Source organism: Solanum tuberosum, unplaced genomic scaffold, assembly GCF_000226075.1.
Source record: "Solanum tuberosum cultivar DM 1-3 516 R44 unplaced genomic scaffold, SolTub_3.0 scf00177, whole genome shotgun sequence".
Lineage (NCBI taxonomy): Eukaryota > Viridiplantae > Streptophyta > Magnoliopsida > Solanales > Solanaceae > Solanum > Solanum tuberosum.
In genome coordinates this window covers 1,025,101-1,041,749 of record NW_006239101.1, presented here as the reverse complement: position 1 = coordinate 1,041,749, position 16,649 = coordinate 1,025,101, and the positions used below count along the sequence as shown (strand labels likewise).

Below are 16,649 nucleotides of genomic sequence, written 5' to 3'. Positions count from 1 at the left end.
AAATTAGATTACATTCATTCGATAATTTAAACTAAAAATTTAGATATTCAAAAATTATGCAAAAAAGTACTATAAATTGCAACTTTTTGCATATCAATATGATGAAAAAATACATCGTAAAATGTTAGTTATAATTCTTATGTTTGACTCTAACAAAAGAAACCATAACAACTAAAAAAAATTAAGTGGAAAGAAATATACGAACTTATTTTCTAATTAATAGTTTTTCTTTTCTCTTTCACATTAATATTGGTAAAACATAATTATTGAAATGCATGTGGCAATAATTATTACTCCAGTTTTTATGGAACTAATTAATTAAAAGAGTAGATCTCAAGAAGGCTTTTTAACAATACTAAGGTGATTAGTCTTTTTTTATTAACTATTTAATCATTTCTTTAGGTTGGAATTGAAAAGAGTGCACATAGAATCTAGTATTGCCAACTCTTAGTTATATACTCCTTTCGTTTCATATTAGTTGATCATTATATTAAAAATAGTTGTCCCATATTAGTTGTGCACCTTACTAAATCAAGAAATCATTAATTAATTTTTTTTATATTACCCTTGCGTAATTAATTCTATTTGAAAGTGTTGTAATTTGTTTGTAAAATTCCCAAGAAGTTTTTAAGGGGTGAATTAGTAAAGTTATCTTCTTATTTATGATTTCTTAAGCACCGTGCAAAATGAAAAGTGATCAACTACTATGAAACACGAAAGCCAGGATCTTTCAGAAAACAAATTCTTATTTGAAAGAGTGCATAACCGCATGAATAAGCTCACACTAACCCGTCAATTGATTGGGATCCAAATTAGAGATTTTTCTTGGGAGGTATCAGAAAGGATTTGAAATGGAATAATATCGATTCATATAGAAAAAAAGGTTCTCTATTGATTCAAACACTGTGTATATGGGATAGGGTCATAGGGATCGAGGAAGGAGACAGTAATTATATTATCAAACTTTTATATTCAAAACTTTATCAAAAACACTATATATCCAATTTGACAACATTATCATGATCAATCTTCGATAAATATTTCTATTTTTTCCTTAGCAATATGATGTTTTATTGAAAAAAACTTTATAAAGATCGTACCATGAAGGGATTGCCCACGAAATTGTAGAGCACTGATTTTCTTTTTAAAAAGCTTGTACTTATTTTGTTGGAGTTTTTTTTATATATGATTTGGACGGTTATATGTATAGTATTTCCCCCGTTTCAATTTGTATTATATCTTTCATTTATCGAAAGTTAATTTAAATAATTTTTGAAGCTAGCTACATTGAATTAACATTACTAAAATAATGCAAAAACCGAGAGACAAATAATTGACGTACATGGTTGATCCAAAAAAACCGAGGGAAATTCAATCCCATCCATCGACAAATTAATCGATGATGTACAGTTCATCAATTTGGCATTGATTTTCCTTTAAAACAAATGACGAACATGATTTTGACTCAATTTTCAATAGTACAAATCACTCGATATTATATTTAAAAACTAAAATCTAGATTTTCAAAACCTACACACAATTGGGATAATTTTACCAGTTATCATAGGTTTTCACTCTATTTTCTCGGTTTATCATTTATGTATGTATAGTTCAATTTTAAGTATAGAATACTTATACATATACTGTCATTGTATTAAACTTAAACTCGAAAGATAATAAGATATACGAGTCTTTAACTTTGTATGAATTTTTTATTTTCATATTTCCCAAAAACTCTAACGTGCATGGTTCTTGGACAAAGTTTCATGCACGTAAATGTTAAACTTAAAATATAAATCAATACTTAAATAAACACATAAAATACCCAACTTGTACTCAATCCTCTTGCTATATAAACCCTAAGGTATGAAAGCATTTTTCACACCAACACTCTTACTAACAAAGCATTATAATTTCATTTTCATTTATCTCCTAGCTAGCTAAACAAAAATGGCAAAAATTCTTGCATGGTGGTTTTGTGCATGGTGGTGCTAATTGCACCCCATACACAAGCCCTTATACCATGCGTAGATGTCAAGCTCCACATTGCCGCTTGCGTGCCCTACCTTACGAGTTTAGTGCCTTTAGGAGACTGTTGTAGCAGCCTAGCAGCCATCACCATTCTCGATCGACAAACAACATGCAATTGCCTAAAAGTGGAAGCTAATATTATCCTTGGATTTAATTGGGACAAGGCCGCTGCTCTACCGACCGTATGTAATGTCAATATTCCATTCCCTACCAGCGCCCAATTTGATTGTTCCACGTAAGTAATTCTTTCTTTTCCTCTCTCATCATCATTTCAACATTATTACATTAAAATATTGAGTTATATCGCTAAACAATAAAACTTTGTTGATATATAAACGACACAATATTAATTAGTAGAACTCTAATATGTCAATGTTTCGATTAATTTAACTTTAAATTTTATCTTTAATAACATGAATTTGGTTCGATTTTGTGATACAGGGTTTAGTAATAAGGATGATGAATGATGGATCATATTTTGCAGCCGCACAAATTGTGCAATAATAATAAAGAGAACAATAAGTGATGGGATCATATTTGATCTCTTCTTATTTATGCATCTCTTTTGTATTTTGTATCTGTTACGTTGTTGTCTCTTTTCTTCTACGTGTTTTTTCTCTTTTTAAGTTCAGTATTATGTAATAAAAGAGGCGGTTGTATTACAATTTTGATCCTATTTAAATATAATTTATTTTTGAATTTAATTTATATATACTGATCATTATAATTACACGTTGCAAACCAATCAGGGGATCGATGTCCCATTTCCTACCATGTACTATATTCATTGCAAAATTAGATGTATCCTTTTTCAAGCTTAATTGTTTATTTTAAGGATTTTTTTTTTTTTAATTTGAGCTTCGACTAATTTGAATTAATGTTGAGAAGTTTCATTATAAGAGATGAAGCGCTCCTTACAAAACACGACTCTTTATATATAGGGCTCGTCCCCTGGTAAAGGTGAATCTCCATATTCATGACGGGCCTGATGACCTGTACTCGTTGCATTTTCATTAATGTGGTCTCTTTTTTTTCAGCTTTTCGGTGTCACGAAATAAGAGTTAAAGATTTTAAGCATTTTTCATGTTTGTTAGTCCAATAATTTTTCAAAAGTTAGTCGATTGACTCCGTTGACCCCCAAACTTTGTCAAGTCGGGCCTCACAGGCCTAATGACCAGTACTAGTTGCATTTTCATTAATTGCATTTTTGAGCTTTTTGGTGTCTATGAATTCAAGATTATAAGCATTTTTTGTGTATATTAATTCACTAACAAGAAATTACTCGACCGACTATAAGTTGGCCCCCAAACATGGCCAAGCTGAGCCCCATAGGTCTACTGATGAGTACTCGATGCATTTTCATTTATAATGACATCTATTATTTTAGTCTTTCGGTATCACAAAACAAATATTTAAAATTTTAATTTATATATAAATTATTAATTTAAAATTTTAACTCAAAAGATCTAAAATTCAGAATTCGTAAACTTCAAATTTTAAACTTGTCTCCAATATAATCTCCTCAAAACACTATCCAATTTGTAAATATTAATTATTATCAAACTTTAATTTTAAATTTTACAAAAATCTCACCAACCATACACTAACAAAAATAGTTATTTTCTTGGTAAAATCTTACCTGCTTTGATATCATGAAAGTTCCAATGCACATAAATAAAGATCTAAAATATAAACAAATAAAATAATCAACTCTACCTAACACCAACTAGCTAGTACTCAATTATCTCCTATATAAACCCTAAGGTGCTAAAAAGTTTTGTACACCAATTCACAAATCATCAAAATATCTCAAACTTTATTCTAAAATTTTCATCCTTTTTTTTTTCTCATAAAAATGATAAAAATTGCATGTTTACTAGTTTTGTGCATGGTGGTACTAGTTGCACCCCATGCACAAGCTACCCTAACATGTACAGATGTTAATAGTTATTTGATTGATTGCAAGTCTTTTCTTACACTTACGGGGTATTTAGAAAGTTGTTGCGATAGTATTAAGAAATTAAACGATGCAGCCACCACCATCGACGATCGACAAATCGCATGCGATTGCTTGAGAGAGTATAGTACTATTACTACTGACTTTAATTGGGTCAGAGTTTCTAGTCTCCCCCTCGTATGTCGTGTCCGTCTTCCGTACCTTGTCAAAAAGCTAAGTTCGATTGCTCCTCATACGTACTTCACACCTTATCTATATATAGTCAAACTTCTCTGTAATAAGTATATATAGAGAAAATATAATATAAGTATATAAACATAACATGAAAAAATTGATTTCAAAACTGTGAAATGTTGTTATAAAGGATGGTTATAGTTGTTATGGAACGGACAATTTCCGTCGCTAAACAACAAAACTCTATTGCTAAACTACTTTAACAACATAATTATGTCAAGTAGAACTTTAATATGTTAATTGTTCTTTCAATTGGAGTATTTTCCACTTAACATAAAGATGAAAATGAGGAAATTAAAAATTGCTCTTCCGTTCCATTTTATATCGTTATTTCCTTATTATTTCATTTAATTTAACTTTAGACTTCGCATTTTATCTGATTTTGTGATGCAGGGTTCGTAAATATGATGAAGATCAATCAAATTATACTTCATGAAATGGTTCGTGCATGTTTGTTGCCGGGAGCGACAAGTTGTTTCAACATGCTAATGTTAGGATTTTGCCCTGATTTTTTCTTTATTTGAAATTTATTGTTTTCCTTAAAGAAAAATCAAGTATTACTATAAATGTTTGAACTTTTTCTGAAAGGAAAATATACTTGATTTGTTCTTTCCTTAGAGGAAAAGTTTGGAGATCTATAAATTGAAGATCTCTATTCTCATAGCATAACATAATAGCTTCCACAATGTAGACATTTAAAAGTTTAGTTTATGGGGAGATTTATATCTCAATAATTTTACTATTGTTCTTTTATATCAGTTTTTATATAATAATATTATATTTTTCGTATAAGTTTTTGTTAGTTGATTTATCATGTCTATAATTTGCAATTGTAAGCTTCCGCATAACGCCCTAATCACCTTTTCGAACCCAACAGCTAAAACATTTCTTAGTATCAACTGAAAAGACACCACAAAATCGAGAAAAAAAAACGTTTACTACCTGCAAATCAAATTTTCTATCGTTAATGCACTATACAACGACTAGACATTGTATAAGATTGGAAATCTCGATAAAAAATCTAAATAGCTGTAGGAGAGGGGGGGCGTAATATACTATGTATAGATACGCGGAACACACGAAAATCTCTTAGTGCTCAAGCATTCAATAAAAAAAGAATAGGATATATTACTGCTACTCATGAATCATACTTGAATTTTACAATATAAACAGAAATAAAATGTTAAAACATAAGATATGAGAGAAAATCACTTTACAAAAACATGGACACTATGTAACATAGATATAATAAGAAGCTAAACCTTCTATACAACACTAATATACACAAAAAGAATGGAATCCTTACAGAAATAAACACAGTATTATTTGGAACTGTACAATGTGGATCAATATCAGAGCTCTTGAAAGTATCGTGTTTTTGTGGGTTAATACTAATCGTGAATCATGATCTCCTAGCAGATTATGGTTCATGGCCTCTATGCGATGAATCAGCTCGATCAAGTCGAATGTCTTTCCATGAGCTTGCATTTGATGATTTGAGCAACAGGCTTAGAGCTGAAGAACAAGTTGCTCTAACAATTGCATCCGTTGAACGACTCATTTTGCCAACAAGCATTCCGAAAACCTAAAAGAGTGCGAATTATAAGAAGATTTAGAACATAAAAAGATCATTTTACTAAAATCAGATAGGTGAAAGGGAGACTTGGAGAAACGGTAAAGTTGTTTCCGTGTGACTTATAGGTCATGGATTCGAGCCATGGAAGCATCCACTAATGGTTGCATTAGGGGTTAGGCTATCCACATCACACCCCTTAGGGTGCGGCCCTTCTCCGGACCCTGCTAACATGGGATGCTTTATGCACCGGGCTGCCCCTTTAACTTTAATCAGACAGGCAAAGGATGTTCTGGAAATACCTGATTGTAGTAATGGGATGATATGTGTTTATCATCGGAGAGAGAAAGCACGCAGCTGCATAAATAAACCGCATTTGCCTGGACAACTGGCCAAGGAGCATCAAATGCCTGTACACCAGAAAGTTTTACCAAGTTGTATTCAGAGTGTAGAAGAAACTATAGAGAGCACTTCATCTCACAGATTTTTCATTTAGAAGAGGCTACAAAATGTATTTCGTCTAGCAGTTTTCAGCTATACCATAAATAGTTAATTGGGAACTAAAAGCAAAAAACGCTACACCATCATTCCTTTACTTTGAAGGCATGAACACATAGATCAAGGAAGAAGGGTGGGATAGCGCCCATTGATTGAGCATCTTACGGCCAGTCAAGCAAGCTACAAATCTTAATACAGCGTGTTCCCCTGTCGAACATTTGATTTGCTTGTGGACAAGCCTGTGGTGGAAGTATGCCTACTACTACTTTCTGAAGATTCGGAAATTCAAGCACTTCATCTCACAGTGCGACAACGGAACCAGTACATCAAAAAAGGATAAACAACAAAAAGCATATATCCGTCGCTACTCTTATGCCAATTCCATGAACTTTCTTACACCAGTGTATAAATTACCTATTTTCAACAAATATATCAACTTGAATCCTATTACCAGCAATTACTAACCATACTAGAATCAAAACGAAACTGTGGCATCTACATATACATCTCGAGGTTCATCTTCATTCATCTCTGAGGTAGGAGCAACTTGAAAATTTTACAATAACATACCCAATGTAATCCCACAAGTATGAGCTGGGGAGGATAGGATGTACGCAGGCCTTACCCTACCTTAGTGAGGTTAAGAGGTTGTTTCTGATAGACCATCGGCTCAAAAGACAAGTTTCTGAAGTATAATTGCAAGAATAATATGACAATATAATAGCAAGATACAAAGCAAATGAGACAACAGGTAGTAATACACAGAAGTATAAGAGACTTCACGCCTACTAAATATCACCCTATCTCCCGCACATAAAGCGCCACAACACTTGGCTACTTACTAACCTTCTACCCTTTTTCTCGATCTCCAAACCTTCATATCTAAGGTCATGTCCTCAGTAAGGAGTTGTGTCATGTCCTGCCTAATTACCTCTTCCCCAGGCCTACCTCTCCAAACTCCTGTTACAGTTAACCTCTCTCACTTATCTCTTCACATGCCCGAACCATCTCAGCAGCTTGAAAATTTTATAACATCAAAATTTGATGCTATTTTAGTATGAATATGATTTTATGAAACCCACCAGCTTCTTAGGGAAACTGCGTTTACTTTTGAATGGTAGGAAATTCATAACTATTTTTCTTGTACCAATTTCATCATAGCACTGAACTTAATGGCATTTCAATACAAAGACATGTATACCTTCAAAATTTCTCCAAATGCAAGATTAGAAAAAGAATACGGACCTGTATTATTGATGCCATGTACCTATCTACTCGGGCAGCAAGATTTTGAGTTAGTCGCCTAGCAAGTTCTCGAAGAAAGTCTTCATAGTCGCCTCTAAAAATTGAAGGCAACTTAATATCATTACTCATGAATAACCATTAAGGACTATTCAAATCAATGGGTACATACCGATGGTCCGAACTAAACCAATGAGTGTTGAAAACAGCAGTTATTCCATCAATTTCCATCAAGGGAGCAACGGATTTCAAAGTGTTCTGGCGTGTTGATAAGTTAACTCATTATGCATCCTGAACAACATAAGGAATAAAATCTGGCAGATTAAACTTACTCGGCAAGCTTGTCTCACACTAAGATCATCCTCATGAAGATGTAAAACCATCCGTGGGAAAGCAGCATGAGCCTGACGAGTAGAAAAAGTGAAGATCATTTCTTGATAAAGTTTAATACAAGACAGAAATAGATTATATATTGATTAACCAAATCGAAAAGCGAGAATTAAAGAACTTTATTCCGCGTACAACAGAAATGGAGACTAAAATAAATCATATCTCTTTCAAAATTCATATGTGACCACGAAGATGTGGGATAGAAAGAGTATATCTACTGCTCGTTTTTACCCAAGCAAGTAAAGTATGATGATAAGTAGAAGAAAAGTATGAGCTCCTTCAAAAATATACAAAGAGCAGATCAAGAATTGGGGACCGTAAAACAAAATATTCACTGCCAACAGAGGCCTCAGGGGAAATTAAGTAATTAACAGCAAAGTTTAGTCTAGATTATGATCCTCTTTCAGATATCCCAACCGAAGGCATTAAATTGAAGGTTTTAAAATTAAAGAAGATGCACCATAAATATAAACACACACATTTCGGAATTTCATAATTCAGTAAATATACATGAGGGCCAGCTATTAGAGAAAAGTGACCTACATTGTCAATCAAATAAATATTGATCATTTAATGAAAGAATAAACAGTTGAATATGAAACGTCCTTTACATACGCTCATCCGAAATGATAAAGCCAACACAACCAAAACATCCTCGTTTGAGACCATTCTTGAATTGTGATGTTGGATATGAAACCTTGTGATGCAATTAAAATTGCTGAAATTTAAAAGGACATCTAAAACTACAAATGTGCTAATAAGAAAAAGAAACCAAATCAAATTTGGGTGGTGACAGATGGTTTAATGAGAGATAAGATACCTGCTCAAGAAAAGAGTCTCGTTGAGGCCCAGTTCCATAAGTGCTCAGTGCTCCAAATGCAGCATAAGCATTGGCTCGTATCTTCTCATTCATGCACTCCTTTTATGAGGCAAGAAAATAATGTTATACGCTATGGCCATCTCAACATGCACTTGCTAATATTTCTATAATCCACAGTTTAGAAGATAATGATGTAACAATGTGCTTCTTTCCCAAGAGATAAATCACACATCGATATGCACTAATTTTAAGAGACAAAATATAAAACCTACCATTAAATTACTTCAGTTCTAAAAGAACTCAGACTACAATTGTGGCAACCTATGTTGTTCGAACACTCCAATAATGTTGCTGCACCCGTGTCGGATCCTCCAAATGTACTACTTTTGGAGGATACGACATACACTCGTCGGCATTTTTGAAGAGTCCGAGCAACATAGGTGGCAACACTAGCACAGTACAATATATGGGTGTCACTCATATATTTAACATCTTGCACATACACTTAAGGGGTATAATATAAAATTAAAGTACAACTTGTATCAAGAGACATGTCTTGAAGGTTGACAAATAATGCAAAATATTATGTCAAGGCACAAGACATCACCCTAGGATGTCCAAACAGAGTTGTGTTACTGTCCTGATACAAAAGTCTTTTAACACAATGCCACCCTGTTGTCAGCTCTAAATAAATAATTTAGAATGTGATACAATTGGACTAGTACAATAGAAGTATCATGTTTGCTGATGGTAAAGTTGAAGAAAGTTACATTTGGATAGTAGATCAACTTACTTGGAGATTCCGAAGCCGTATAGAAAGGTTCAGGAGAACAGGTTCAACCGCATCCCTGGATGAGGACTCGAGAACCTACATCGTAGAATGTCAGCAGAAAACATTCATGTGAAGGTAGAATATAAGATACTAACAAAGACTGAGCAAGCTTTACCATCAGCAAACATGATACTGCGGTTAACTGAACCGACTCATCTGAGTCATCGAGCAAAGCTAATATCACCCCTAGGATTTGAGTAGTATACTGGAGAACATGGATAGATGGCATCTGCAAGACCAGCAGGCAGAATGAACCTCAACCCAAGAGAAGTGAAAATATACGGTACCTGAGCAATGATTACGGCGGCGTTCACAACTTTACTAATTTCTCATTCTTTCAGAGTAGAAATTAATATGCACCTAGCCACAAAGGAAAGGGCAAACAAAGGGAAGAATTTTTTTATAACTAAAGCAGTAATTACGAAATGACGCCATGATATTATTTAACCAAGGAAATCAAACTAAGCCAGAGGGACTCCTAGTGATAAAAATCAGGAAATAAAAAACTAGGAAATTCCTCGCGTAAACATTCCTCCTCCTTAGAAGAAAAGAATACTGTATGACCAGGAATACCTGGACAAGCCCTCTTAGACAGAGGCGCCTAACAGTAGGAGAATCATCCGATACATGCCGGCAAAGTGCTTGCACCATCTGTTCTAATAGGGGACCAAAGCCATCACTGCAAAAATTTGCATCCACAATCTTAGGAAGCTTCAGACATGAATAGGATTTGAGACCATCAACAAAAAAATCACTATGACGGAACAAAATATCAGTTAAAACACTTTTGAAGGGTGTAAGCTTACAAAGCTTTCTATTTAGTTGTTTTTCCCCAGCACCTGCTAGGTGCCTTCATCATAGTTCATTGTGATTCATTAACTCGGCAGGGAAATGGGGATGTACCCAAGTTGCCTCAAACCCAACTAGTAAGCTCAGATGTGCCCGGCACGTTTCATAACTTCGTTAAATTTCAAATGCACCTTCAACATCACCAAATAATACAGAGAGAAGGTCAGAAATTTCAAATACCTGTGGCGCAAGAACTCTGACAAAGCTGCAGCAGCTGATTCCCGTTGAAATCTTAAAGATCGATCCAGCGCATTGCTCAATATCGAACAAATGGATGGAACCTGAGAAAATATTCCTATTGAAATTTGCTAACTCTCACACAAATTTAATCAAGGAACTAAATATCTACACGTACACTAGGCAGAAAAAAGAATTCTTCCAATCTTCTTGAGCTTTTGGGTGAAAAAGGAATGGGACTGGAGAACAAAGATAAGAAAGAAAGGGTAGATAAATATTGAAATATGGGTGTTCTATCATTTTATTAAGGTCTCTTTCTGTAAGTATCATTTCAGCAAGTTCTGTTAGTTTGGAATAAAGTTGGTGGTTCGACTCAAGTCCAAAATCTTGACAAAGGTATGTGCAGATAGAGACAAGAAGATAGAAATATCAAATAATGAAAGAATGAAGCAAGAGGCGTGTTTGTACAGAATCATCCAACCTCTTTTGGTCTTTTTATGGAAATACAGCCAGCCAGATCTCTTATAAGGTTGATCCACTTCTCATTTTCATTTTGCTCTCCGTCTCGTGCAAGAATCTGATCATAGAAGAAAATTATTATCATCAAAACCATATTTAAAAAGGTAAATTATTTAAGAAGATTTCCAGGAAGCTAGTCTGAAAAATCCTCACCTTCCCCATTTCCAGATCACCAACACATTCACAGAACGCTTGAAATGCAGCCAGTAGTGCACTAGAGATGGTAGAAAATAGGTGAGGTAACTGTAAATAGCTATATCAAATAACATTCTTCTGAAAATCTTTTGATAACCAAGTACGAAAAGTGGGTTCACTGGCACATTACCGGAGTGGTTCTAGTTCACCAGTACTAGCTAAGCCATGACAGCTTCCCAGTTGAAGCGTTAGTGTTGCAAGAACGGAAGCATAACTTTGTTCAACTGCTTTTTTACCAACTTTACCACCACCCCTGATGAATTGGGAAAAATGGTAGGGTGACAAATTCAACAAGAAAAAAAAAAGGGAAAAAATAATGCAATTGGAAACAATACCTGAAAAAAGCAGTAAGAGCAACAATAGCTGCTCTTGCAATATTATCTTCTAAAACAGCATCAACTGCATGGCTAGAACTTTCATCATGATCCAAATCCCCACCAAGAGTAGGAATCTGATTGATGACAGACATAACATGATCCAGAAATATGTATGAAAGAACTGAATGCTGTGAGAACACCTATTCAAGACAAGTAGAAATTTGGCAATTAATGGCCAATCAACCCAGATAAATGAAACAAGAGCATCGACAAATAAGTTGGTTATATAGCATATAATAAAGTTGCTCTTTTCAAGGAACATATAATAAAGTTTCTTGTAAAGCATGATGCTAAAATTTAGGTTTTAGGGTATCTGGGCATAACCAAAATTTAGGTTTTAGGCTTGTCATTAGTGTCACCAACAAAAGGTTTGACACCACACAATTGAGGAACTCAGATTTCCACAATGATATATAAGCTAGGAAGAGAAGAATTTTGAAGCAACATAAGCCAGGAAGAGTACATCTTAAAACACTGTACAAAAATACATTTCTGAAGTGAGTTCCAGAATGTGGAGTTCCCTCCAAAAGTATTTCACCTCAGTTAACACTTCAAATGTTCTATCAATCTTAGCCTTTTAGGTACTAAGATTTATAACCAGATAAAAGAGAGAAAGGCCATATAAGTACATATGGATTAATCTTGACCCTTGTTCACAACCTTTAACAGTCGGAATTCCTCAGGACTAGCTATGTAAATTATACTCTTCCCATGATAATCTAACCATATAACTACCATTAAAAATGGTGATGAATATACATTTGGCTAAAGTAACTTAAATCTTTTAATAATTGTCAAACAACATAAGCTTTTCTAAATGAAATAAGGTAGCAACATAAGATGTTATATTTATTTATCTCACATGCAGTTCAATAAAGTGCTTCTGTGTAGCGTCTCTCCAGATTAAACATCTGAATCTAAATGACTCTTTCTTTTGGATGTTCTCTGGATAAAGAATTTTTTTTTGAGGAACAGGTAACTGTGTATTCACAAAATTCCATCATCCAAACAATGATAAAAGTGAGCACTTGCATCCCATAGGGTAAAAACCAGAAGGCCATAAGAACTAGTCTATGGAGCTTTACAATTTCCCTATAAAATCAACAAAAAGTTTTATATCCCCCACCATATCCTGTTTACACCAAAAATATAGAAGACTAAGGCAATTCATTCTGATTTTTTGAATGTTGTTGCTTTTGTCTTCAAAGCCTCTTGCATTCCTTTCCTTCCACAATGTCCACCAGATGCTTTCAGGGATCAATTCCCACCAGTCCTCTTCTGACTCTCTTCTTCGAATCTCTTTCCAGCAGTCCATCATACTTTTAGTAGTTTTGGGAACCACCCAACTCACTCCAAGTATACACAAGAACATGTTCCACAGATTTGCAGCTGTTTTACAGTGTAGAAATAGATGGCTATTTATTTCAGCATCCTGGTCACACATAAAACATCTTGAGCAAATCTGTCTACCTCTTCTTTGTAGTACTTCATGAGTCAAACAAGCTTTTCTGCAAACTAACCACACGAAACAAGAAACTTTTAAGGGGACTTTGGCTTTCCACATTAGTTTTCAAGGCCAGTTCCTAATCTGCAGCCAGTACTTCTCCAATAGCATGACTTCACAGTGAACACACCCTTGCTGTGAAGTTTCCACACTGGTCTGTCAGGTGCATTGGTAGTTTCATTGAAATCATTTATCACCATAAGGAAATCTGCAACTCTTTGAACCTCCCAATCATTTAGGGCCCTTCTGAAGTTGAAATTCCAACCGTGTATGCTCCACATCTGAGCTATAGTGGCCCTAGTCTGTTGGCTGAGGAGGAACAAATCAGGGAAGAGAGATTTCAAGCTCTTTTCACCTATCCAAAGTTCATTCCAGAACTCAATCTTCACACCATTACCCACCTTGAGTTGAATATTTTTTTGAAACTGGGGCCAGAGTCTCCGAATAGTCTTCCAGACACTACAACCAAAAGTTCCAAGGACGTCTTCAGTGATCCAGTGACTTTGAAGTCCATATTTCTCAATGATGATTTTTTTCCATAAAGGCACATTCTCAGCACAGAACCTCCATAACCATTTCTGCAAAAGACGAGTTTTGGAGGCTGAGTTTCTTGATACCTAATCCCCCCTGCTTCTTGTGAAGTGTTACAGTATCCCATTTTACAAGGTTGTAACCTTTTTGCTCCTTGTTTCCATTACTCTGGATAAAGAATTAGTAAAATTTTGGAGGCTCACTGAGTGAACTAACTTCATCAAGCCATGTAAGGATCTTTAGAACCTTTTAAAATCTCTCAAAATCAGATTATTTCCCAGCTCTTACACTGAATTTCAAAAACTGATCACCTATTTGCCAATGACAAGTAGTTCAAGGACTATCTGAATGTCAATTCTACCAACTCCTGTGTGAATCGTTACAACCAATCAACAAGTGCCTCAATCCTAAACTGGTTACGGGGATATGCTAAAGGATGGAAATTGATCCTCCATTTATACATGAGAACCAACTTAAAAGCCAGCCTCAGTACCTGATTCAACGAATTGCAGTTTTCTTAATCATCAATATGCGGTTATCTTGTAACTAGTCTTTCATAATCAGTTTTAAATTACTTATATTTGTTTAGTATTTCCTCCTTTTTCTCATGCCCTTCACTTATAATTCCTCCAATTTGCTATTAGTTCCATTCTTGATTGTTGATGCTTCAACTATTTTCCATCTTGCATTGCTGGTTAATTATTATGCACAACAAGGCAGATCTGAAATACGATAAAAATGCCAGCAGACAACAGATTAAGATACTCACATGGAAGGCATCCTGTATTGGCCACCCACCCCGTAGTCTAGATATATCTTTTCTGGCTATGTCTTTTCTTGCAGCAACTAAAACTTCATTAAACACAATTCTTGAGCTTGTGTTCTCCGCAAAGGAACATATCTTCTCGCAGTTAAAGAAAAGATCAATGACGACCAACACACTATAACACTACAAAAGGCAATCAAGGAGTTCTCCACATAGCGCGGTGATTGATAAGAGAACAGGAAAACATTGTTAATCTAGCCATAATGTGTGAAAAATAAATATATTCTGCTTCACTGAAAGAAATTGCAGCAAAGATACAGCGCCAAGAGCTTCCTGACGTAAATACTTCTCGTTCACATGAATTACGGCTGAGAGCAATGATTGTGTTGTTCTGTTGGCATAAAAATGTAAAACAAAGTTGAACAGAAACCTTATCAATCCATGGAAGAAAAGCTGAATAGCCACTTTTTATCAACGTTAGTTTGAGATTGTTTCGGCGGAAAATACCTTGCAATATCTGTCTCATTCAGCTCATTACCTCTCTTCATAACAAACTCGTTAACTGCTTGGATAGCACCTTCAGCAGATTGCTTGATCTTGTCACATATAGCACCTGAGCAACCATGCAGAGCTGCAGCAAGCTGTACATATTGGAATAACATGAGGATGTGGAGAACGCGTAATTGGCCAGCCTTTTATAACAAGCTAAATAATACCTCATCCTTTGTCAGCAAGATGCAAACGGATGAAACAACCCTGTTAAACACCTCTGATGGGTCAATGGAAGCATCCTGAAAATATTAACTCATGTTCAGAAGCAAAAAGGTTTAGACACTGAAGATGCAAAGAGAAGTAGATATACTAAGGTATTACAGCTCGTCCTCGTTTAATACTAAGGTATCACAATGATCTTTCCTTTTACTATTCTTTCTACTTTTGAGAATGTCCTTTTACAATTCTTTCAGCAAGCAAAGATTTCCAAAGAAAGGAAAGGGGAAAAAGGAAGCATTCAGGAAAACTCACACTTCGTAGGATAGATATAACATCTTCAAGGGAAGACAAAGCACTATAGGATAACTCAATGTCATTGCTGAAACTAGAGTTTACAGGCCTTGGAAGCGATAGAGATATACTGAAATATAGATGAAGGATCTGCCAGGAGAACCATCAAAATCTATTAGATGCAAAGAAATGAAGAAAAGAAGGGGAGAAATTCTGCATGCCAATCACATAAGCCAGCTTAAATTTGTCAGAACGTATTGAAGCTTGCCTGAACAGAAACTTTCCGAACTTCGGAATTTGTATCTACACATCGCGGAAGATACATCATTGTACGATCTCCCAAGCGCAAAGCATCACGGCTTGGTAAAGCAAATGCAGCTGGTATCAAGGAAAAAGTATCAGGTAAGTACAAAAAACCTAGTATAAAATCTATCCAAAAGAAAAGGCACTTACAAGGCAAATTAGATAAGGTGTGATGCATAGCACGGTCGGTTTTCTCTCTGTGAGTGCAAGTTCCTCGACAGCCTAGTGCACAGTATCCACTGATGCAGATCATCCGAAACTTGAAAAGTAGCTCATGAGCTGCAAGACACCCTCTTTTCCTCTGGTAGTCCAATGAAGAGGAAACATACTGATCCACCTTTCTCAATATTTGCAATAATTGCTCTGCTCGACTTCTTCCATCCTCTCCACTAATTATGACAAAGCAGCAGAAACGCCACTTAAGAAAAGAAAGAAATCATAATACATGGCATATGGTTTACTAGACTGCAATTTATGCATACATTTATTATGATTAAGTACATTGTGCCTAGTCAAATGGAATTTAGACTCATAAGGTACTGTTGCCAAGTATACTATCGAGCATATGTGTGTGTACCCACATGCATGTTTTTGTCTTCGGCAGAGACAACAAAACAGATATACGTACAATGTGCACGGTTCACTTTTTTGTGTGTTTGGGTTTTGTGAGAAATATAGGAGAAAAATATTATTGAATTGTTGTTGTGTCTACATTATTACATTGAGACCCTATTTATAGACACTAGAATACAATCCTTTACCAAGTAGGATACTATTTACTATTCCTATTTGTATTTGTATTCCTATTCCTATTCTAAATAGGATTGTATAAACCTATTCCTATTCTAA

The 16,649-nt window shown here is 34.9% G+C and overlaps 1 protein-coding gene across 4 annotated transcripts in view; it reads right to left on the bottom strand.

Annotated features, from left to right (window-relative positions):
* Positions 1–5,388: 5,388 nt before the first annotated feature.
* LOC102585399 (protein SHOOT GRAVITROPISM 6) overlaps positions 5,389–16,649 on the bottom strand; it is a 52,532-nt gene continuing 41,271 nt past the window's right edge. For 2 of the 4 annotated variants that reach the window (XM_006354333.2, XM_015311837.1), the window contains 21 exons: positions 15,951–16,189; positions 15,766–15,875; positions 15,519–15,647; positions 15,212–15,286; positions 15,003–15,136; positions 14,814–14,886; positions 14,499–14,630; positions 11,653–11,834; positions 11,448–11,570; positions 11,276–11,336; positions 11,085–11,180; positions 10,607–10,707; positions 10,151–10,256; positions 9,693–9,806; positions 9,539–9,613; positions 8,746–8,844; positions 7,868–7,939; positions 7,708–7,793; positions 7,539–7,632; positions 6,098–6,205; positions 5,389–5,807 (listed from right to left, as the gene is read on the bottom strand). In XM_006354333.2, coding sequence (XP_006354395.1) covers positions 5,643–5,807; positions 6,098–6,205; positions 7,539–7,632; positions 7,708–7,793; positions 7,868–7,939; positions 8,746–8,844; positions 9,539–9,613; positions 9,693–9,806; positions 10,151–10,256; positions 10,607–10,707; positions 11,085–11,180; positions 11,276–11,336; positions 11,448–11,570; positions 11,653–11,834; positions 14,499–14,630; positions 14,814–14,886; positions 15,003–15,136; positions 15,212–15,286; positions 15,519–15,647; positions 15,766–15,875; positions 15,951–16,189 — 2,374 coding nt within the window. In that variant the 3' untranslated portion in view covers positions 5,389–5,642. The other 2 variants (XM_015311836.1, XM_015311838.1) reach the window with 2 other exon arrangements.